Consider the following 25109-nt stretch of genomic DNA (forward strand, 5'->3'; position numbering starts at 1 on the left):
CCTATACTTTTTGAGTAAAGGCGCTGACTATTAGGCTATATCGTTTATTTCCGATTAAAATGATATAAAATAACCAACATTTAGCGAAATAAATCAATTCACTGTTTATGCTTCTTTTTTTCGTTTTGAAGATTAAGTAATAGCACCGAAATACGAGGCTAACATTCCCGAGTGTTTTGGTGTTCTTTCTCTTTTGTATCATAGGCAAAAGTGAAAATACGTTCTCTATCGTCACGCTTTTAAACCCCAGAAGAAAGTTAACAATGCACGAGCATCAGAATATGACTTTTCTATCGTTATCTCTTTCCCTGTCGTCAAAAAAAAAACTCAGAAAAAAATGAGCCTATCAAGGAGCGTGCTCCAGACAGTGAGTGTAGATAACTAATACCAGTTGTATCATAGTCTGGGGACCTTTCTGTTGAAAATGCGCCAGAGTTAAATCGTATACATAAAGATGCACAATGCGTTAACTGGATTGCAGGTATTAGTTACCCGCACTCCAGAGCATGCCGAATGATTGGCTCATTTTTGCTGGGGTTTTCTTATTGATACGGCAGGGAAAAGAGAAGGGGAAAGCGACAGAAATATCAAATTCAGATTCTCGTTCATTGGATATATTTTTCAGGAGTTTCTCATTGTGACAACAGGGAACTTGTTTTTATATTTGACTATGATACAAAAGAGAAAGAACATCAAAACACTCGGCAATCTAATTGATACTCGGGCGCTACGCCCCCTCGTACCAATCAGATAGCCTCGTGTTTTAATGCTTTTTCTATTACTTAACGCCCTGTGCATGCATTGGTATAACATTTGACTGTGATACGTTTTCAATAGTAAAGTCTCCAAACTCTGATATAATATAACGATGTAGAGATTGTTTTTCCTTATATAAAGTATATAAAATTATTCTGCGACGTTTATTACAGTAATAGATATTAGTAAAAAAATCGTGAGTGATGGCCCGAAAACATGTAATCACAACAAAATTACGTGAAAAATTGCAGACTCGGTTTGACTTAGTCTGTATATGAGGAATAATCAAAAAGTGTAGCATCCCTCACGTCCCCTGTCACCGGCTGAGCGGTACTCAATTTTTTAACAGTCAAAAGTGCTGGAATCAATGATCCCGAAGGAAATATAACAACACAAAAGTGAAGTACGGGGCAAATTTTGCAGCTGCCACACAGCACTTGTCACTTAAAATTATTTGTGTAACAATTACTTAAACACTTCATGCCTTATTATCTTGATATTTGTTTTCATAGTTTGTCATGTCCACTCTGCAATGATAACCTGTCACTTTTACTCGTATTCAGTACATTATTTTATGCATGAAAGGTAAAAAAGTAGAAGCAATTTTGTGTGCATGAAAGGCCTTCCAACCTATTTATCACTAATGAACTGATAAATGTGGAGCCACAAGAGTCTGTCACTTTACAGATTAGTCCCCGTTTTTAACAACAGTACGAACTTTAATATATACTATAAATAGATTGAATATAAATGACTGACGATCGGTATACCATACATACATGTAATATAGTTTAATTCCATTATAAAAAGGTTTCGGATATTTGTAATACAACAAACCTTAAAGCTCAAGCTAATTTTCATATAAATAAGTTGTATAAGATTTCATTTGAAACAAAATATATTAATACATGTACAGTGAAGGCCCATAATGCCTCAGAAACTTTCATTTTTATTTCTCAAAAGCTTTTTCTTTTATGATATTAAACAAGTTACTCATTGGCCAATTACTGGAAACATTTTTTTAACTGTGTTTTTGGTTATAAAGAATACGTTAGATTACACTATTGAATCAGGATGTGTACTGGTAGTATGATTGTAATGCCACAATACTGTTTGTTGCTCCCTATCAATATACGTTTTTAGAAGTCTTGAGCCTCTGAAACGCGCTGATAGAGATCCCAATTGTTTTCTCGTCCTTCAGGGAAAATTCTGATCTTTTTGCTTATTATAAAATGTCTTCTTTCACCGCCCTGTGCCGCAAAGCAATAAACCGTATGCACATCAGTATCATTTGAAGCAGATAATGTAAGGGTTATTCGGGATGAGTACTTGCCGGATTCAGACTTCCCAAACTGCAAAAGTATAAATTCATATACCAAACTACAAAAGTATAAATTCATATATGAAAACACCCGCCAGTTGCTAGTTATTTATCGTGATTAATACATAATCTTGACAGTCGTGACAACCATAATTGGTAGGCGTATTCTAATCAAAATCAAAGTAACATGGTTTAAAGGTTCATTAGGCCCAACAATACTTTTATTAATGAATTATTATCGCACAGGTCCAGTTTCCCAAATGGTACCTTTTGGTCATAAGCTAAATTTGTCAACAAAGAAGGGTGTTATTCAATGGATGCATCCCCAAAATACCCCAGCAATACCGGCAAGGATCCCAGAAAGACACCAAACAAAAACAGGAGAGAGCGCAAGGGCAACAATCTTTTTATTCTGTCCATGTTTGCAATCATTTGAATAATTTGTATTTAGTATTTTTTTTTGGAAGCCAGAATTTAATTTGTTGACGTTTTATTAAGAAAACCATTTCTTAGCAATACTGAGTACAGGAATATAGATGTCAAAATGTTTAAATCAGCTCCTAAATATTAACTTAAGGATATTTCAACTTAATCAGAATGCGTCTCGAATTCCTCTATATCAAAATGTTACATTAACTCAGTCGTCTCCAGGACTTATAGTTTTGGAGGTTTATATGTAGTAAATGTGCAGATAGTGCTGTTTGATATCATTAAAATTGAAGAGGGGCGACATATTAAAACACATACATTTGTATATAAAAAGCAGTCCAAAGTAACCTCTTTGTAGATATATAATGTGCATTACCTTGAACAATCCAGATCTTATCATAAAAGGGCCCTGTTTATCATACAGACGGAAGTCAAGTTCTGGTCTAGGCTTTCCTTTGGCCTTGCAAGAAACAACGATGGTGTTACTCGAATTTTTCAATACACCGGTCTTGGTTTCGTCGATCACAGCTTTTTTGATGATAACAACGTCAGTTTCTGATTCCACTACTTTATTACCATTCGATGCACTTTTTGAAAACAAAAGTTTTGTGTCAAACAAAGTGTCGTAAAAGCTAACATTTTATCAATAATAATTCACATTCAACTTCTTTTTTAATTTGTTCATGTATTATTCACATTTATTTTTTGGCAGTTGAGTTTGCACAGTAAGCATACACGTTATAAATTTGACAAATAACAAAATAAAATTGTTAAGCCAAGTTTGAATTATTCTTGTTAAGTAATGGCAAAATGTAATGACGTCATGGCGTTATAGTTGTTTTAAAAGCATTTAATGTAATGACAAGATTACAAGTATGTGTACTTAACTGAAATACCTGCAAATATAACGACCCTCGTGTGTCCGTTGATTTGCTGACAAAGTTAGTACTTCCACGGTTGAATAGCTGTTTGAAAAGACTGTTTCTGTAACAAGTTTCTTATAACCACCATTTTTATCGATTTTGAATATTGAAGCGTTAGGACGTGGGTTTCCAATTGTAAGGCACATGATGGTACTAGATGGCGGGAAAATAATTGTCTGCTTTTGCAGAGGAAACGTTCCAACAACATTGTATGGTAGAACGTCTTTTGTGCCATAAGCAAAGATTTTTACACGATAACCGCTTGAATACACGTCGACCATCCTGTCCTTTGAAGATTCCATATAAGGGACGCGGATCGTCAGAAAGCCGCCGTATTTGATAACAGAATGACCGATTGTTATATGGTAATTTGTTGTTTCATTTGTTCTTTTCGTTAAGTTAACATTTATTTCATCCGAGTTAAAACTGGATTTTTCAAAAAATATAGGTGGGTTTGAACTTGTGTTAAGGCCTTCAAAAACGTCAACAATCGTAGAGGAGTCACCGATAAATGACATATTTAACTTTATAACCCCTGTTATTGTCAAACTAGAATTTTGTGGTGCCATGTAACTTGTGTTCATTTCAATAAGTTTTGAATGTGGTTGTGTTATGGTCTGTTCTTGGGATGTTTCTGCAGCGGTGGTATTTAGTACTATAGATATGACATGTTTTTCGTTAGACAATCGGAAGTAAATAGTACGAAACGAGGTAACATTCATCACATCAACCGTTGAAGTATATATCTCACTTCCTGGCGTAGACTGTGTCTTTGTTCCACCTGTAATTGTTCGTACAAAATTTTCGTCACTATTTTTGATTTCACTTTTTTATGTACTGTTTGTCTAATTACTGATCTGTTTCTTTTATTTTTATTTTTAATCTTAAGTTTAATATTTCAATATATAAGCACCCAGTGAATGTGAAAATTTAAAATGTGAATGTTAATATAAAAAACGAAGGGCAGCGATGCGCCACATGACGGGATAAAGGCACCCAGTGGAACACAGAGCATGATAATTGCATGTAACATGCCATTGCATTAGAAAAGGGCACTCAATAAATGTATTGAGCAAGGAGCGGTTTAATTATTTCAAACCAAATGACAAGCTTTACCGTTTCTCCATGTTCTACCATCATCTACCAGACCAATCCAGTATACGTTATGCTCGGGGAAGCGACATAGGTAATGCTTATATTAGTTACAATTGACGTTAGTCCGGTTGACTTGATTGACAACACCTCAAGTGGTAATGTTGCATTTGCTGGAGTACATTCGTACTGATTTTCATTTGTTTCGGGCGCATATGATTTGTTACCCTGGAAAAAGATGCGCATTTTGTTTATTTATAGACATCATTAAAACCTGAAAATATGTACCCATTGAACATATACATGTACATTTCACACTGAACTGTAAAGGTGTTGAATTGAAAAGAACATAGCGTTTATTTAGATATTGAAGTTGTGATTTATTATAGTTGTAAAAAAATTATAATGATTTTGATAATTTTTTTTTAAAGATTACTGTATTCCATGCAATACTAACATAAATAGGATATTTATAAGCGATATATGTGGTAATTCAAAAATACTAACGGAAGCGCAACCAGAGCCACTAACATTCCAAGACGGATAACAGTTGTGTTTCTTGTGACAATGAATGTGTAGATCTATAATAAATATTGTTAATAATTTAAGTCGTTAAGATACATACACTTAAGGTCATGTTACTGCACTGGTCACAGTCGCGTACAGGCAACGCTAAAGCTTTACACATTTGCTGCATACCAAACCATACCTGAAATTGCCAAGGAATATTAAAATAAAAAATGACATGTAGTAAAACAAAGGTTTACGACAAATAGCGTTATTTAAATGATTGACGTACAGAACTGCAAAGTATCCCACAAAATACACAGAAAAAGACTAAAGTACAAGATAAACAAAATCAATACAAAAAAAGGAAAAGAAAAGAAAAGAAAGATAATTTTCATTACTTGCTGAAGCCTGTTATTCTGCAAAACAAGTTTCCTGTTTTGCTCCATAACAGTGTTAAGCATATCTCTCAATTCTTGTTCATTTCCGGTCAGACTATTTCGGCTACTGTTATATTGACTAGCTCCATATACCTACAAAAATAAATTCATTTTTTACACGTGAAATTAGTATTTACTGTTCTTACATTTGTTTAAAAGATGGAATATCCAAGTTAATGCGTTTAAAATACCGTGACAGTATACTACAGAAAAGTAAACGTTTTATATGATAGCACAATGTGGAATAACTGACACAAGTAAATGCATGCTATCCCAGCACTGACTTTAGTTTTATTTAACACAAAGGACATGATTGAAAATAAAATGTACATAAAAACAACAAAGTAACATTAAATTTTAATGTGTAGAAAGAGCATCGACACACGAGGATATCTGATATATACGAGGGGGCATAGCACCCGAAGGTATATCCTATTGCCGAGTGTGTCGATGCTCTTTCTATTACTTATAACGAGCATGCTCAATTTTAATCCCCAAGAGACAGTGCTGAAACTGGAATGCGGATAACTAATAGTATGCGCTCCAGTTAACGCACTGTATATGTATGGGTATACGACAATGCCAATATCACACTATGATACAGATGCGATTATGCACGTAAGTTAAAGTTGGTCTGATACATTTATAATATAATTATTACTTAAATGTGTACAGTCACGTATAAATCTACAAATTCTCTGTAATAATAATTGCTTGAATTATGATAAAAACAACAACAAAAGCAACAAAAAAAAAAGAAAAAAAAAGAAAAAAGAAATATATTAATATCATAATTCTTTGATAGTAAATGAGGCGTATATTAAGGCATTACAAAGCAGTTAAAACTACTCCAAATAGCAGTCTGTTCACGTGTAATTGTCTGGTGAAATAACAGACAAATTTGGTTTCCAACCTTTCAAGGATCGACCATAAGATTATAGAAACAACTTAATATTACCATTATAATACAAAAGTATATTTCATCCCTTTAAATAAGTTAATCACTAATCAGCCATGTGACGGTCTTGTTTGTGTTATAATTTGAAATAACAGACCCAGTTAAATGAAGCATATTTGCCACAATTGTTACTCCCCACCCACCATACATACTGAGCCCACATTCACGGTTTGATTAGGAAGTGAATAAGAAAATACATTTTTGATTAAATGCTGAATGCTTCCATAAAATCATACCATAGAAAAGCATGTGTTGATAATTTTTTTCATCCATGTAACGGTTTGCGCGCTGTCCATGTACCATTGTTTTCTTCCTTTCTATTTAGCCTTTTTGACTTGCTTACTTTAGTTACTTTGTCTCGACTTAAAATGTATTTTGTCTAACTTTGCTCACTTGATAATAGTTCTAAAGGTCTTTCTGAACATAAATGTGCTGTTTTAAATGTACATGCCTTTGCTCAATTATAACTAACTAATACTGCTCAATTAAATTGCAATGAGATTATTAGTGTTGTATTATCATACACGATGGACTTGGACTGACCCTTTATATAATGCTTGTTTGCGCATGCTCAGTATTTCTAATAAATATCTAACATCACTTGTTAAGGCTTTTCACAGAATGATTTGATATCGTTGCTAAAACATTTGCTAAAATAATGATATTTTGAATTTTGAAATCATCCATTGATTAATTAAAACAATAACTTCTTGATATAGACTTTAATAATTCCGTGTTAAGCAGATATTTTACAGCCTCCGAACAAAGTGACTACAGAGGTACAATCTTGACACTGGATCTCAAATTTTAGCGGATGTGGATGCGAAACCATATCCATTTTGAAAATTAAATTTTTACATATGATGTGCCCAAGTTCTCTTTGTGGACATTCCTTCATGTGAGGAAGTTTTCGAGCTAGTTAGCGGGACGTCGGTGGCTCTACTGAGATGCCGGTTCGTGTGGAGAGGCACCTGAAGTCTTCCTCTACCAGTAAAAATGGGAAATCGTACAGAGAGTATTCGACTAACATAAATAAAATAGATGTGTGTACATACAAATTGGTCATAAAATAGCATCAGAGATACTGCATGTCATTTTTTCGTAGCACTATTTAATTGATAGCAAAAGATCATATTTTTCTAAAAAAACGAATGCATTATATAAATTGATTTTACTTAGTCCCCTGATATTAATGTCTAAAACTCACCTCAAAGATGTGTAAAATAAACACAACTGCGAACAATATATTTAAAGACTCCATTCGAATACACTTTATACAACCTTCACAACTGAAAACATATCAAATATTCTTTTTACCACAGAGGAGAGCAAGTATGTGGACGGATAAATAACAAGCTATCATATTCTACTTAACAATTAAGACAATTATTTCCATCGCGTACACAATGTAAGCTGTACTTAAGCGTTATGCTCTTAAAATAATTATACTTAAGCCCTTCATATAGAGGTCTTTCAAAGGTTAGGTGGACAAAAACTTACTTCTGTTTAAGTAGAATACTAGAACCTAAATGATGCTTATAGGCATACTGGCAGTTAGCTTTATAAGTGTTTGAGTATTGTTTATTTGATATGAAATAAAATATGTGAGCTATAGTTGTAGTGTCAGCCTTGAACAACTTATTCTTAGTGATTTAGCTTAACCACTACTTGACAATGTTTAATTAAGACCTTCTCTACTTGGCTTTTTTCAGCCGTTCTTCATTTACAGCTTTTGATGAAGGTGTAGGTGACCTTTTCGTTGAGAAATTGTAGTAATTAAAATGTTTTCATATAAAATTACATCAGTTTCGACATTTTGATTCATTAATATTTCGACTCAGCTAAGTAAATTATTTTAATCTATATTTTTTAATAAATAGTGTATGGCTCAAATCACAAAACATTTTCTGGTAAACATGGTATCATGCTGACATCTGATACATTGGTAACTGGGTTACTCTGAGAATAAATCGTTGAAAAATTACGGTCTTTCTTCGTGCCACTGTCACAATAAAATCAGTTAGCTTCTCATATTAAAAGTTGCATCTTTGGAAGAAGGTTCCATGATAGGCGCCGTAATTAATTTTGAATTCTGCTTAAGCAGGTGGTAGGGTGCGTGGACGGTAACTTGCATTTTCCAGTATAGTTCATGAACAGGCTCAATCAAACCAAGCCTGCAGCATTTTTCAATTTTGTCGTTTTAAGCGGTATTTAGGGATTCTTTTTTTCTATTTAATAAAGCACGTAAGTGATTGCAATTTAAGGAAATTTACTCTGACATTGCTTTATTCTAATTTGCTCTTAATGAAAACCAAAGATAACTTTAACATGTTGTTTGTATCTATTGTACTGTTACAGTACACTTACCGTTACGTTAGAGTACATTTGTATTTAAACATGGAAACATGTTATATGAAATAATATTTGTTTAAATATTTTAAAATGCATCGTTTGACTTAAATAGACATTAAAAAAATAGCACCGCTACATTTTGAATGACCCTTTTTTCTCATTTTGTTCCACCGCATTATACAAATTACTTAACATGAAGCTTTATGCCTATTTTTGCGTTTATACTTAAAAAGGTTAAGAATAAACCTTTCGAAAAAAAGAAAAGGGTTCGATTAAATGTTATCAATCTTTAGGAATGTTTTAACAGGACATTTCGTCAGAAAAAAAAACTGCCGCAAAATGTCACCGCATAACGGAAATGAACTACATAATAAATTATTGCTTCTTGCGAAAGAAGACAATATATTTTGAAGGGAATTTGTTCGTTTATATCAATACTTTTCCCGTTATCCACCTTTCTGCTCTGTAATAATATATATAGCAGAAAACATAAACAGTGTTACGGCTAATACATAAACTGAATGTCTTCTGAAGGTTTATATAGGAAGAAGAAATATATACGAGTACATCTGCATAACGTTGCTTAAAAAGTTTATATCTGCATATTTAAACGTTAAATGTTATATAGTTGGATAATAAGGATTAAGTTTATTTTGTATGTAAGATCGAAATATCTTTCAAAAAGTGAACATCAGACTGATGTAATATTTCACGCGTGGAGTAACCACGAAGAAAAGTATGAGTTTGTGTTCACAAGTGAAATATAATTTGCTCTTACATACAAAGCAAAAGTTTCTTTTAGGTTCATGCTTTAAAGTGGTTTCCAATAATTTTTTAACCAATTTTTGCCGTGTAACGACAAATGTTTTCAATCATGACGTCATTAAGTCATGTTGTTGAAAACGTTGTACAATTTTACAAAATTCGTTACGTTTTTATATGATAGGTGCAGATGTTTACGCGCCTTTTTTCATCAACCTCAGCCATAATGGGCATTAGAATGTGATATAAATAAATAAAGAAACATATTCATGTAAAAATATTTTAAACACAACTTAGTGACCTAACCTTTAGAAGTTTTTCGTCCTCAAAAGACTTTTGCAAGAGGTGTTGAACTTTCCAAAGTTATTGATACTGAGTCTGAGATACATTTAAACAATAGAATAAGTATAGTTTTATAGTTGCATTGGTCCCCCTTTTTCATAATACTTCAATCCATCGTTGCGTCTTTTCTTTTCATTTGATATTTTTCTCTGTAGATATCGATTGTTTACCAAGCCTGAACTCTCACAACTAAACTCTTGAAATAAACAATATCACAAGATGACTTGTTTTCTTTGTGTTCTGCTTTGTGACTTGTTGGTAGTCTTGAGTTGATGTGTTTTGCTCGGGACAGCTTTCTGAGAATTTTGTTGATATAAAAATATAGTAAAAATACAGCAACGTTTCTATCATATCAAATGTAATGAATAGTATCCTCAAACATTGACCAAATAATTCAACAGATGCAAGAGCAAAGTGAACACTTATTTAAAACTTGTTGCTGTTCATGAAATATTTAAAGAAAAAATAATAATGTGTCGCGAAACAATAAAATAGTACCAAACAGCGCTTTTTAATGAGATTGATTTATAAAAATTCATTCATTCTTTCTATGCGCTCATAAAGGTCCCAGTTGTATGTCTTTTGACCATAAGGAAACAGATCAATTTTAACATGTTTATGATTTCCACCCATTTGACTTGCAACACAGTATATCGTGTGGAAATCTTGACCGTCCTCGGCTGCAAGCGTAAGTGATACCCGAGATACAAATACGTCTTCCTTCCATACCTAAAATAGAGATATCAATAGCACATTTAAGCATCTACATTAAAACAAAATCAAAATAGTTAATGACTGTTATCGACATCAAGTAAGGCATGACATGAATTGTTGTACAACTAAACATATAACATAACTTAGTGTTGAGAATTGAGAACCACTCAAGCCGGTGCTAGCGGGCGTGACGGATGTTGCACTTCTAGATTATATCCCCCATGTACAGACTCAGACTGTGTCTGCAAATGTTATGTAATTTTGCTGTTTTAAATGCTTCAGTGGGAAGATAGTTTTATTCAGCGTATATCGTATTTTTCGCAAACCTTGTACTCTCCAGCGTTGATTAAACTTGGACCATAGTCACTGTACAAACGAAGAGATAATTCTGGTTTTGGTTTTCCAGTAGCCATACACGACAGCTTGATAACATTACTGTCGTTTTGTACAACGCCTGTGTAGGTATCATTAAAAACAACATCTTCGTTAGCTATCACTTGTGTCTCTGATTCAACCGTCTTGTTGCCATTTGTAGCCCTATAATGAAAATAGTTAAATGCCTTTATGATTGAAATTGATAATAACTTTTTTGGAAGATTAGAAATCAAAAAGAAAAATATGTGAGCTGTTTCAAACAAATAATCTTTATAAAGTGATCAGAATATGATACACTATAGCAAATATATCGTGTATGTGTTATATTTCTGTAATACCCAGAATTATCCTTATTTTGAACAGAAATGGCTATTTCACCATGATCTTGAATGATTTCATATTTAAAGGGTTTATGTTACTGACTTACTGATATTATGCTCATTGTTTCATTGTCGAGCTCAACTGGAACGATTATATATTTTAAAAGATTGACTGTTGTTATGTTGATGTAACAACAGTAAATAATTGGAATATGTTAACGATAAAATATAAATCTGCCTAAAATATAAAAAAAGTATTCCCCACTCTTTTTATTAATTGAATGTTACAGGTAACTTCCGTGAATATTTATAGAAATTTCCTTGAGCCACATGGGTTATCAATTATTCGTGTGAAGTGAATTATAAAATTGATTATTATGGTAAAATTACTTTATACCCTTAGATTGGCATAATGTAACCTTAAAATGTTTGTTATAACTGACGGTTAGTGGCTTATATTATATACAAAATGTTTCAAAACTGTTCTCCCGTTATTATGATATAAAAAATAAACATTTATTGATGTACCTGCAGACGTAAAGACCTTCAATATATCCTGACGCATCCCAATTTAATGTCAATACTTTCATCTCCATGTTATTAACACGAGTAATTAACTCAGTTTTTGTTTCAATTTCATTGCGTTCCGGGCCATTTATTACCTTTACAATTGTGACATTTGGATGCGGGTTTCCCATTGCTGCACACATTAGTGTTGATGATGGAGCGGAAATAACAGTTTGCTTAGGCAATGGAAACACGCCCAAAGTATTATTGTATACAATGTCGTCGGTCCCTACTGCTTGTATCTGAATAATGGGACCATGGTATAGGTCTTGAAGCATTCCTGTCATAGGAGACCAAAATCGAACTGTTAGAATACCTCCATATTTTGCAATCATCTGCTTGACAATTATTTCCATATTTGTAGTGTTAGCTGATGTAGCAGACATATTTACTGCAATCAGATCTGAATTAAAGCTAAAAATCTCAAATATTTCAGATGAATTATCATTTACTCCTGTAAAATAAATTTCAAATGTAGGAAAGTCTTTTAAAAATAATACGTTTTCATAAACAGTTGTTGAAATACTGAAATCGGTATCATTCGTTGCCTGAAAGCGCTTGTCTACAGTTATTAATATCTCCGTCGGTTGCATGACTATTTGTTCTCGATCTACAGTGACTGCTATTTCTGTAAGGTTGAAACGTATACTTAGATTCTCCTCTTCATTGTAAAGGAATAATATTAAATCTCTTAATTTTTTAAGCTCTCCTATCTCAACAGATGAGTCGAACATCGTTCCATCAGAAGTGTTTCTGCTTCCAGCTAAATGTATAAGAAAATACCACTGTATTGTTAAGTATCATTATTATGTAATAAATACGTACCAATATGAACATTGGCTTAACTTCTTTCCTAAAAAGTTTCTTTGTTTTCTTTTCTAAAAACCAAAAAAGAAAACTTCTAATGCATTTGCATAATTCATTCCTTTGTTGTTACCTAAACATCGACTTCCTTTTTATGATTGATATTTTGTTATGATACTTCATTTTACAAATTCATCCATTAAAACATTGTTTGACATAAGACGATTATATCTATATACCTGTTCTCCATACGCCACCATTTTCTCTCAGGCCAACCCATTCTGTCACATGATCCAATGTCGACATGTAGCTGACGGACATCATGGTCATATGCCCGTTATATACATTTGACCTTACAGTCTGGATTTGTAAAGATACATCTGCATTTCTCGGCTTACTTGATTGCCGTACTGAATTGGTGAAAGTAAATGGTGCTGCATACTAAAAGGAAATGAAGAAAATGCTCTTAAATGGACATGCTAAATTTACAATCTGCCATATCAAGATTCTTATCTAAAACTTATTGCTATCTTTAAACGCTTCAATTTATTTCTCACATTTTTAAATTATGGAAGCTGCGTAAAATATTTCGCAGTTTACGTTAACAATTGTTGCTTCAACGTCAATAAATAAATGATAAATAAATAAATGAATATTCCGTTGTTTGGGTTTAACGGCGGCATTGACACATTATATGTCATACCGCGTCCAACACTACACTAAGTAGGCCTAAAAGAGTTGGTACAAGTGAGTAAGTTCAATACAAATTTACGTTTTTTCGGTAGTCGATGAGAGTGGATGGATCTAATGCAAAACGTTCTCTAAATGAATTGCCTTAATACAATATATTACGAACATGTGCACGATCATGGCATTCAAGAAAGAAATGTTTTAACAGTAATAAATTCCTTGCAAGATATACGAAATGGAACATTGTCTCCTGTTAAAAGGTAAGAATGTCTAACTTAAGTACCTAAAAAAATCAACTTGACCATGACGGTTAAGGAGGGAAAGAGGAGGTGATATCTAAAGACAAGATAAGCCTTAGTGTAGATATCATGAAGTCTGTTAATTATAGTTTTGTCCCAATAAAATAAATGCATAAATATTTTGTTTGTTTGTTTGTTTGTTTCATTTTACGCCTTTTCCCAACAGTATTTCAATCATATAGGCGGGTAGTTTCCTAACCATCGTTCCTGGAGAAATACATAAATAAAATTGTTAAAATCACAATTTATGCTTCAGGTAGATATTCTAAAATTTAATACTTTGAAAATAAATAAACATTAACATAAATATTTTATTATTCAGATAAAGATGTAAATCAGATATATTTTTGATCATTAAAATGATTTGTAATATCTATTTAAAGTGAGAAAAACGCTTACATCTAACGAAGATGCTGCCTTTGTATCACATTCACAGGACAGCATGTTAACAGATTCACATATGTTCTGCATATCTTCCCATACCTTTATTAAATTAACAATATAAAAGCATATATAGCAATTGTATAAGATAAATAAATTTAAATAATGTCTAAGTGAAATTTAAAAAGTGAGATTGCATTTGCTGAAAATATATTTATATGACATATATTATTGGTCAAAAATATCATGAATGCCTTAATTTATTAAAAGCGTTAAAAAGGACAAGATGTTTTAATTGAATGTGAATACAGATATTTAAAAATATGACTATTTGGAAGATTAGTTTAATGCTTGAATAAGACAATAAATGGCAGATACCTTGCGCAGTTGTTTGTTTTTAAGGGTGAGTCGTCTGTTTTGTTCCATCAATGTTTGTATCATAATCCGAACATACTGTTCATCTGCTACTTTTATCCTTTGGTCTTTGACATGTTTTCCACTGATTTGAACCTACATGTATATATGAAAAGTTATAAACTTGATAAAACCTATTAGACATAATCATTCATTTAATGCGTGTTGTGTTACATAATTTGATAAAAATATTTTTTTTTAATATGCAATATATTATGTCCTAAAATATTTATGGAGCAATAAAATATCATATGAAATTATATATAGTAATCGAAATAAAATAATTGTTCAATAAAAATTTATGTTCTAAAAATATTAAATGGCGTAAAAATATAATTATATAGGCTATAAATATATATATATTAAGTAATTCTTGTTTCATTTTAATACATGTGCCATCATCAAATATATTTTATAACAGTCATGCTTTTTATTGAACAGTGAAAATATATTTTGATGATTTCACTATCATGATAAATTTAAATGTGTTATGACTGTTATTTTTGAAGATAATACATTTTCTGTCATGACAAAATCTTAAGACAATAATAATAGATATTTTATAAGAAAATAGATTCTTATCACATTCCAGATATAACTGTGATTCATTGCATGGTAATTGCAAAGTTCACATTAATCATATTTTATCATTTATACAGCATATGTCTTTATCATTTAGGCAGCATATGTTCTGATAGTACATTCTACTTGTCTTTATCATTTAGGCAGCATATCTATAAACATTTATAACAAACGGTACATAGTTCGTAAATGGCCACACCCTGGCTGCCATGTAAAAACTATGAATTTCTACAATAGCGTGATTTCACATATTTTAGATGCATTTTCTTGTTTTTTACTGATTTCATTCTTTTAAAGAAATGTCTTGCCGTACTGGATTGTAGTCAAAAGTTTAATTCGTACTTGACTCGAGCACGACTAGGCCAGGTTTGAAGTGCAGGCATTACAATTTATTCAAATGTAAATAAAAACAAGCATGAGTCTTAACTTGTACTGTGAATGAAAGAGAATATTTCTCAAATGAATAGTATATGCATGTATAAAAATAATCCTACTTACCACTAGAAATGTGGCACTGCAAAAACACATGAAAACTGTTATCAATTTATCCATTTGTTTCTCTAATTTGGTCTTATTAATCAATGATTTAAAACATAGCAAAAGTTTGCTATTCTTTTCACATCGCGACTATAGTGCTTTTTATAGGAATCAGAAAACACAAAATGCAGAAAGCCGACTAAATTATGATGATAAATATATTTTTATACCTAAAGTGTACAAAATCTGTCAGTTATTATCATGAGTTTTTAAAACAAAAAATACTTAAGAAAATGTCACGGCATATGTAAAAGTTAGAAGGCACATCAGTTTTTATCTGTACTTTACTAAAAAATAAAAAGGGAAGTTTGAGTCACAACCATTTAATTAAACTCCGATGTAAATATCATACGTTTGATGCTCATATCAAGGGTTTACAGCAAAACTGCAGTAACTCATATAAAATAAAGAGGGACTTACAATAACCTTGCGGTCAACCCTCAATATTATGTAGATAAATAGAAAAAATAAAGTTTTGACAGATATCCTTAACAAGCATACTAAATAAGTAAAGTCACGAAATAAAAAAAAATGTTTCAACGTTTACGTTTTTTACTTGATTGCCCTTTTACTTTATATATTTAAACAAAAATCTTTTCATTTTCTTTTTTTGTCACATTTGTTTTAAGTGTATTTATACCGGTTGTAATCTGATATACGAGGGTTGTTCAAAAAGTAATAGGACTGCAGCTCTACTGTTCACATTTTTTCATCTACGTACACGAGTTTACAAAAATCGAATATCGGAATTTGTCCTCTATATACAGTGAAAAAATCAATACAATATGTTTAAAAACAACAATTCTGTACAACTTACAAATGACAAGGGGTACGCGACCCGGCGCACGCTAATTGTTAAATAAATGACGTTCATGACGTCGCAAAATAAATTCAAAATGTAAACAGCGTCATTCTTTCTGAAATTATTCTCCACAATGTTCTAGGTGCTTGAATCATGTAACTATAACCAGAACTCATCTGTGGAGATGTAGCGAAAAAAAGCAATCACATTTTCATTTCTTTATTCGAAACATGCCCGGTGGCCGGCAACTTTCGGTTTGATCTCGTGATTTTGAGTATTCTGGAAGCTAAACGGGCATGGACATATAATGTAAATGACAAAGTGATTTATATTATTTATTTACACATGCCATCTTACATTCTTAAAACAATATGATTATGTACAGTAAATTAAAAATGCTTATTAATTGAAAAATATTCTCTTCTTCTGAGCACAGGCTATCATTTATTAAACGAAATCGAGAAAAATTGATACCAATAATTACCGCGTATCATTATCAAATTTTTTCAATGATAACACACACACACACACATATATATCTAAAAAATAAAATAGTGTTTAAAACAAATTTCCCCTATTCAATAATTTTCTTAGAACTGAAACAGTATACCCGATGCAAACATCAAACATGCCGGACAGTATCGCCGATACTTTTGTAGCGCTATTGCAATTAACGTCTCTAACGTCCGTCAATTTTCGCTTTCTCCCTAGCCCTTTCGTGTCTGTGATCTCATATTCACCGTCTTTGAACTGCTTTCTCCAGCTGAAAACGAGTGTCCTAATTGCCTAATTATTGTTCTGTGAAAATTTAATCTTTTCATACGTAGCTAAAGGAGTAGGGCCTATCTGTTGGAAAAATTTAATGATCGTACACATTTTAAGTTTTTCAACGAACGTCATTTTTCTACATTTAACGCGATTATCACTGCTGTTCAAAACGTTATAGTTTAGCGATTTCTTGACTGAATGACGTCAAATTTGGACAACATGACACTTTAATATGATGAAATGTGTTGGTGAAATATTAGGGGGAAAAGACAACATATTATGAATAAGCTGAAAGTACAAATTAGCGTCAAATTATTTTTGATGCGCTGCGCCGGTTGCGTGTTACCATGGTTATTTAATATCACAGGTGATAGCGCAATAATTCAATAAACTTATGCTGAAGTTGTAGAAAACAATTAACTATTGCCGTGGATATGAAAATATTTAAAATCTAATGGAATATGGAGACATAAGACTCTTAGTCCTATTACTTTTTGAACAACCCTCGTATATAGTGTTAAACTATCTGGTACTGATTGTCTGAATTGAAGATATTCCACTGATGATAAATCTGATAACAATCTTTATTTTCCAAATTGCTTTATACAAACTTATTGTTTAGATAAAACCCCATACTTTTTGCTTATTTTAAATCACATCGATGTTGAGACAATTAATAACAATACTGTCGTGTTAACAATAACCGTCGTTTTCGTTTTTATTTATTATTTTTTCTTATATACATTATCTTATATGACTGTTTGTTGTCATTGTATTTATAATTTATAATGATACCTAAAATAAAATTGTTAGCTACTGTTTAGTATGTCATCGACCTTCTGCAACATATGACGAGGGAATATAAAACAGCAAACAAAATACTAAGTGGTGTAAGACATATGAAATAAAGTTCTAATATAGTAAATTAACTGATTGTTGGGCAAATCTCGTCGTAGTCAAGACAAAACATACCAATCCACATATTGATTTATTTTAATATACACTTATACAATAGTTTCAAGACAGGTAAGCTGTCTAAGTAGATGTATGATTCCACATGATCAAGAACCTGGACGTTAAAGAACAAACTAGCTCTTTTCCGAAATGCACGCACTTTGAAATGTACGAGGGGTGTTCGGGAAGTTTAATATTGAAATGTACGAGGGGTGTTCGGGAAGTTTAATATTGACTTTTGCTGTATTTTTTTCCTAAATTGTGCGTTTTTATCCATATTTCACAAAATGTAATTTAAATATGTGCTCAATTTGTAGTATATCGCTCACTAACAACAATAGACAAATACCGCTCGAAACTTGTTTCTATAGTAACCGCATAACGCATACCCGGAGCACTCCGATTTTATCGTATTTAAGTTAATGGTACCGATATATTTAATTGATAATAATTTTCTTAAATTACAATGGATAATGTCACGAAGAAACACGAGCGTTAAATACAACGTCAACATCATTACCTGAAAACTCTACTCGTAAATCATTACAATTATTTGTATTACAACGGTTTTAACATCGCTGGTGCTTAAACAATTCAAGAGAAAAATGACGTCAATAGGCGACATTGAAGTCAGGGCAATCATCAAGTTTTGTGTTGGAATAGAAAAGACACCAACGGAGACGTATAAAAAGATTCAAGCATCTAGTACAGCAAAGAAAAGCTGTAGATCGCTAGTATTTAGATGACACGACATTTTCTGGAAGAGAGTCAATAGATGATTGATTTCCGAGATTTTCCGGAAATCAAAGCACAGCTGCGTGGTCGACGCTTTGATTCCGGGTTGGAATTACAAATTGAAACCCAGAGAATAGTTTCGTCATTCGAGAACATCTGGTACGAGGACACGTACGACAAATGAGTCAAGAGGCATATAAAATGTATCGCTGTGAATGGAGATTACGTCGAGAAGTGAGTCAATATGACGGTCGGGGAAATTTGACTTTAACATATTAAGCAATGACGTGACGTTAGCGTGCTCCGGGTATGCTTCGGTGTATGTTTTGTTTTATTTGTAATTTACTTATTGTTGAATGTATTTCATTGTAATTTTTACAGCTGGCTGTAAAAGAATTAAACATTTTTATGGTGTTTTTCATGTTTTTCAATTCCTATTATTTATCAAACTACAGCAAATGTCACCCCTCGTAAGAGCATGTATGTGTCACTTAAAATGACTAGAAACAAGTTAAACATGCCGACTACAAAAATGGATCAAAGACAGACATGACAGGGTTGCATTTGTATACCAAATATCTTGAGGCTGTGATCGTACGAAAATTGCTTCCATTGACCATGAATGTCGAAAATTTAGCTAAGTCGGTAAACGGGAAGTGAATGAGCGACATACCTGAAATTGAATCCCACGGTATGGGGTATTGGATCACGTGGTAATGTTGTAAATAAATATCAAGTTGCTGTGATTAGTAGTTGCTTAGAAAAAAGTTACTAAAACTGCCTACAATTCATCATTAATGTCGAAAATTTAACTAAGTCGTTATGAGCGACAAGTCTAAAATTGAAAGCCTCTGTATGGGACCACGAGTTAATGCTGTTTCCAAATATGAAGTAGTTGTTGGGGAAAACTATTACGAACATTTCCTACTATTGAACATTTATGTCAAAAATTTAACTAAGTCGGTAAACAGGAAGTAGATGAGCGACATAAATGCGCTCAATTGTAGTTCTATGTTTAATACGTCTGACATTATTGTTAATACTAGTATTACAAATTCTATGTCCAAAATGACCGTAAGACGTAATGTAATGCTCAACATTATGCTATAACAGATGACAAAACAAGTGAAATTATCATTACGTTGTTACTTTATCTTACCATGCTGTAAATTATCATTACGTTGTTTCTTTATTTTGCGATGCTGCCAATTATCATTACGTTGTACTTGTCGTGTACAGGCCTTGAATAGTTGCCTGATCATACAATCAGAGATGTTTATATTTCCTATTCTTGAAGGTAGCTCAACACGACATTATTGTTGTGTTTGTTGTAATCTTATTTTTATGTTGACCATTTTCAAGTTTGGTGGTTCCAGCAACTTGAATATTGTAAAGTCAATCTAAGGATTAATGCTTTCTATAATGACATCTTTTAGCGGCTTGTCTGTGGTATACATGCTTTAAAATTAGAAGATTGCTTTTATTTTAAACATCGTATATACTTTTTCTTAAAAATGATATACAATTTGATATTTATTAAAACAAGTCCTAAAAACAAACCTGTAATAGTAGGCAGTTTCTTTAGTTATAACTTAAATTGTGGCAAACTCCATAATCATTTCGGGAAACTGTGCTCGGTCATACAGTCAATAAGCTATTAGCATTATTAGACGGCGCGTACATGCGCCATCTTGTAGATATGCATTTGCCCATATAGCAATGGGGAAATTTTTTGACTTTGTTTTTGTCCATTTGTTTTGTTTTAACAGAATCACATTGTTTTCAAATTTTCTAATAAAAATAGCTTTTCTGATGAACAACATGTCACAGAGCTTTAAAGGATTAAAATAAACGTTTAAGTGATAGTGCCATGTTTGAATATCATATTCTTTTTATAATTATTTAATTTTATCGACCTTATAAATAACGTGCCAATGAGCCAGTCTAGTCTATAGTCGATCGTTCTAAAACTTAACCGTTGACAGAGGTAACCACTGAGGCACTGTCACTCACTACATTTGCTCCGCCTCTATTGGAGTTCGGATCCGACTTAAATTGTCGCCAAATTTAATATGATGCTCCTTAAGCTTGCATTTACTCTTCTTTGACGGTGGGGAGGGAACCAAGACAACTATGATCAATATAACTTTCGAATCATTACATGACAAGTAACAACACCTAAACCACGCTTACTATCAGAGAGGCGGTTCTTCCTCAACCCTTAGCTCAACACAGACATGTCTATAGTCTAATGACGGGAACCAAATTCGGGCAGGGAACAAGAGGTATCATCAAAATACGCAACGGAGATTTTTTGGCGCTACAGACGCAACGAAAATATTTTTTGCAAAATAGGCAAAACATGTGCGACATGTAATTCATGAAAATAATTTACATTTAAGTTATAAAACAGTTTAACTGAGTATAAAAGTACGTTTATTTTAAAATGTATCACAGATATTTGCAATAGCTTATTTTGAAGGATTCTGTGACTGACGATTGTTCTCTTTTGCCTAGATTTTTTCACTACATTTAGTGGTCCTTTGCGAATATGCATAATTTTGTTTAATCAAGTAATTTTATCTTTTATAAATAAGTAAACAATACGTAACTAAGAAATTATAATATAATATTATATCAATTTATTCCTAACTATTATTTTATTGTTGCTACTTGTAAAGTAACAGACAGTTCTCCCTAAAAATCATTCCAATATTATGCAATGCGGACCAATATTTAAATGAACATATTTTCGGCACATATTGTCTTGAAATTATTTTAAGTTTACCAATCATTTCAAATTTACTTGTTATCCAATTTATTTTGCTTCGACCAGACGTTTCAATCTTTTAGCAACAAACAAACATTTCAGAATTTCAGACACATACCAAAAACATGGAGAAAAAATTGATAAGTGCTTCGATATTCAACTGTAATAGAGAACGATTTTCAATTCTGATTTTGTACATTACCCGTGACTGTTCACATCATATGGCGGCGTCTTTGGTGTGCAGCATCATTATTTTACTTGTTTTTTACTAATATGCAAGTATATGCCCGCAATGTGTGCTTAATCTGTGAAAAATATTTTTACTAAAAATAAAAAGATTGTCATTTATTTTGGTTATTCAATTTGTCCCTTGTGTTAAAATGGTGTTTGTTTCTAATGTTATCATATCTAATTTTATAACATACGTGCTAAAAGTGTTGCAAAGCTGAAAATATTAAAATCCGTACTTCATACTTGACCATCTCTAGAAAACGTTAACGCCGGCTATATTCCTTCACATGGCGTGTAAACATTTGATGTATTATGTCAAGGTCACTAGAATTTTCAATTTTTTTCGGGTGATAAAAATTCTATTAAAATAAAAAGTTAGCCAGTGTTTAAAGTGTGTGGGATATGGCGAGTGGATATGATAAGTTTGTGGATGAAGATTTTGGATATACGGATTTAGATGAAGGTCAGGATACCGAGGAATCTAGCGTTTTCTTTGCTGTCTCAACACACAACAGATTCGAACAAAAGGAAAATGGCGGAGATTTTAAACAAATAACAAAGAAGAGGAAAAAGGGTAGTAGTGCTGGAAGTAGTGATTGCTTTAATGGATTAAGAACGGATGATAAGTTAGAACGCATCTATGATCAAGTGACTAAAAACTATAAAAAAATACGAGGAATTGAGAAGCAGCAGTTATCACTACATAAGGAGCTTCATAATGTAAACAAAGGCTTCCAGGACCTAGATGAGAGACTGAGTAAAATGGAGGATTTGTGTAAAGAACAAGACTGGAAAGTAAAGGTATTGTCTTACAAATCAGTTGATTGTGAATCAAGGAGCATGAGAAATAATTTAGTGATATATGGTCTCACAGAAAAATCACATTTTCAAAATTGTAAAAGCCTCGTTTTGGGTTTTCTTGAAGATGAGATAGATATTGACACCACGGATATGTATATTGAGAGGGCACATAAACTTGGAAGGCTTACACAAGATAAATATAAGGGTATGACTGACCCAAAACGTCCGATGGTTGTGCGATTTAGGGATTTTGTTGATACTGAAAACATCATGAACAAAGCTTATAAGCTGAAAGGTAGTAACTTGGGAATAGACAGACAGTATCCGAGAGAAATTGCAATGGCCAGGGCCTCATTATATAAAACAGCAGAAGCTAGAACAGCGAGATCAAATAGACAGAAAGTGCAAATAAAATATCCGGCTGTGTTGTACATAGATGGGAAATGTGTGAAAGATATGTTCCCGGACTGGTGGAAAGTGTTAGGAACTGATAGAATAAACCCGGCAGATAGGCTGAATAATAATAACTACTGGAGTGGATTATCGGACAGACGGATGAACAGAACTTATTCATGTACAACAGTAGAAGACAACATCAGTGGGCAGGATGAGGAGTTAAACTCTGTGCAAAGTGAAAGTGAAAGTACACGTGAGTGTTCAGATGCTAACAATGTGTCACGTGATCAACAACAGGCGATAGGTATGAATAAAACAAACATAAATAGTGACGAAATAAACTTACCGAGAGAAGATTTAGTCCATAGCAAAACTCAAGTATCAGTAAAAAATAGTAAATACAATTTTAACAATGATAAACATACCAACACACAACAGAAGCAAAATAAGAACATACAACGCACTGGAATTTCCCATAACGGTATGACGTCTCAATCTAAATATAGTACTCGAGCTGCGTGGGGTAATGTCAAACCGGATATTGGGCGTAAAGCGGAATCCCAAAATAAAACTGTACAGGGAAATGTGAAACGGACGAATAATAGTACGGCGACGACCAATGACAATACAGCGCAGAAGTAGGACAGCAGGGGTGAACATGAGGTCAAGTTTTGTTTACTAAATGTACAGGGACTCACAGGGAAAACATACAATAAACTAGACTCCAGTGAAATGAAACATTTATTCGAAAATAATGATATTGTTCTTTTAACGGAGACATGGTCAAATGATCTTTTTAACTATGAAGTTACAAACTTTGATTATTATATTTTACATAGAAAATTAAAATCTAAATGTGCAAAAAGAGACAGTGGTGGTTTAATAATATATGTTCATCATAAACTAAAACAGTATGTTGAACTTGTTAAATTTTCAGATGACTGTTTGATATGGATGAAATTTAGTAAATCATTGTTTAATTTTGAAAATGATTTATTTGTGTGTTTGACTTATAACACCCCAAAGGGTATTAGTAGGGAAAATATTGGTGATCAATCTATATTTGAAATTTTACTTGATGACATGTTGAATTTTGAAAATATGTACAATAATAAATGTAATTTTATTTTAACTGGAGATTACAATGCTAGAGTTGGGGAAAGATTAGATTATGTTGAAGAATCTTACCATATTTTACATGATTTTTTACCAGAAGATTATATACAAGATGAAATTTTGCCTAGGAAAAGTCTAGATAAAACTGTGAATGAATATGGAAAATTACTGTTAGAGTTTTGTAAAGCTTCTGGGGTTAGAATATTAAATGGCAGATGTTGTGAAGATAATAATGTGGGTAAATATACATGCATTAATACACAAGGCCCGCGTGTAATAGACTATGTTTTATGTAGATCAGATTTGATACAATTTATTTCACACTTTGAAGTGAGTGACCCAAATATTTTGTCTGATAATTGCTGTGTGCACTTTAATCTAAAATCTTGTTAAATATCTGAAAATGAAGATAAAACTGAAACTGATAATTCAAATATACCTTACACTTATAAATGGGAAAACAGTAAAAGGAATTGTATATTAGTAGTTTAGGTAGTAATAGTGTTATGAATGAATTTGTAAATGTATGTCAAACTGTTGATGATGCTGTAAGTAGCCATGAAATAGATCAATCTTTGACAAATTTCTGTAATACATGTAATATATTAGAAAATGTATGTAATCCATTATTTAAAAGAAATGTTACAAATAACATTAGTTCTAACATAAGAAAAAATAATGTATATTATGATAATGATTGTAAAGATCTAAAAAAACATATTGTAGATGTCTGAATATTTGGAGAAATAATAAATGTGATGAAACAAGGGCAGAAATGGTACAAGCTCATATTAATTATAAAAATACTTTTAGGAAAAATAAATTTATTTATGATAAGGAACAAACACACAGATTAGAAAATGCTAGACTTTGTAATGCTAGGTTATTATTATATACTGGAAAATGTTAAAAAGGCACTGTTTTTTGAAAATAATAAATGTTAGATACCACAGATGATTTTCAAAGATATT

The 25109-nt window shown here is 32.2% G+C and overlaps 2 protein-coding genes across 3 annotated transcripts; both read right to left on the reverse strand.

Moving 5' to 3' along the window:
* Positions 1-1523: 1523 nt before the first annotated feature.
* LOC132725807 (uncharacterized) lies at positions 1524-7787 on the reverse strand. The gene is made up of 7 exons (XM_060710994.1): positions 7634-7787; positions 5430-5561; positions 5147-5230; positions 4546-4749; positions 3403-4210; positions 2883-3093; positions 1524-2108 (listed from the first exon to the last, which is right to left on the reverse strand). Exons 5-7 carry the CDS (start codon positions 4149-4151, stop codon positions 1896-1898), a joined length of 1173 nt encoding a protein of 390 aa, XP_060566977.1. The 5' UTR covers positions 4152-4210; positions 4546-4749; positions 5147-5230; positions 5430-5561; positions 7634-7787; the 3' UTR covers positions 1524-1895.
* Positions 7788-9808: 2021 nt separating this feature from the next.
* Positions 9809-23498, reverse strand: LOC132725804 (uncharacterized). 2 transcript variants are annotated; one of them, XM_060710991.1, is made up of 7 exons: positions 23369-23498; positions 14411-14542; positions 14051-14134; positions 12902-13103; positions 11820-12621; positions 10923-11133; positions 9809-10611 (listed from the first exon to the last, which is right to left on the reverse strand). In XM_060710991.1, the coding sequence occupies exons 2-7, from the start codon at positions 14471-14473 to the stop codon at positions 10408-10410; spliced, it is 1566 nt and encodes a 521-aa protein (XP_060566974.1). In that variant the 5' UTR covers positions 14474-14542; positions 23369-23498; the 3' UTR covers positions 9809-10407. The 2 variants fall into 2 exon arrangements, with proteins under 2 accessions (XP_060566974.1, XP_060566973.1); XM_060710990.1 differs by lacking the exon at positions 23369-23498 and adding an exon at positions 15527-16217.
* Between the last annotated feature and the right edge of the window lie 1611 nt (positions 23499-25109).

This window comes from Ruditapes philippinarum, unplaced genomic scaffold, assembly GCF_026571515.1.
Source record: "Ruditapes philippinarum isolate M1 unplaced genomic scaffold, ASM2657151v2 ctg541_1_1_1_1, whole genome shotgun sequence".
Lineage (NCBI taxonomy): Eukaryota > Metazoa > Mollusca > Bivalvia > Venerida > Veneridae > Ruditapes > Ruditapes philippinarum.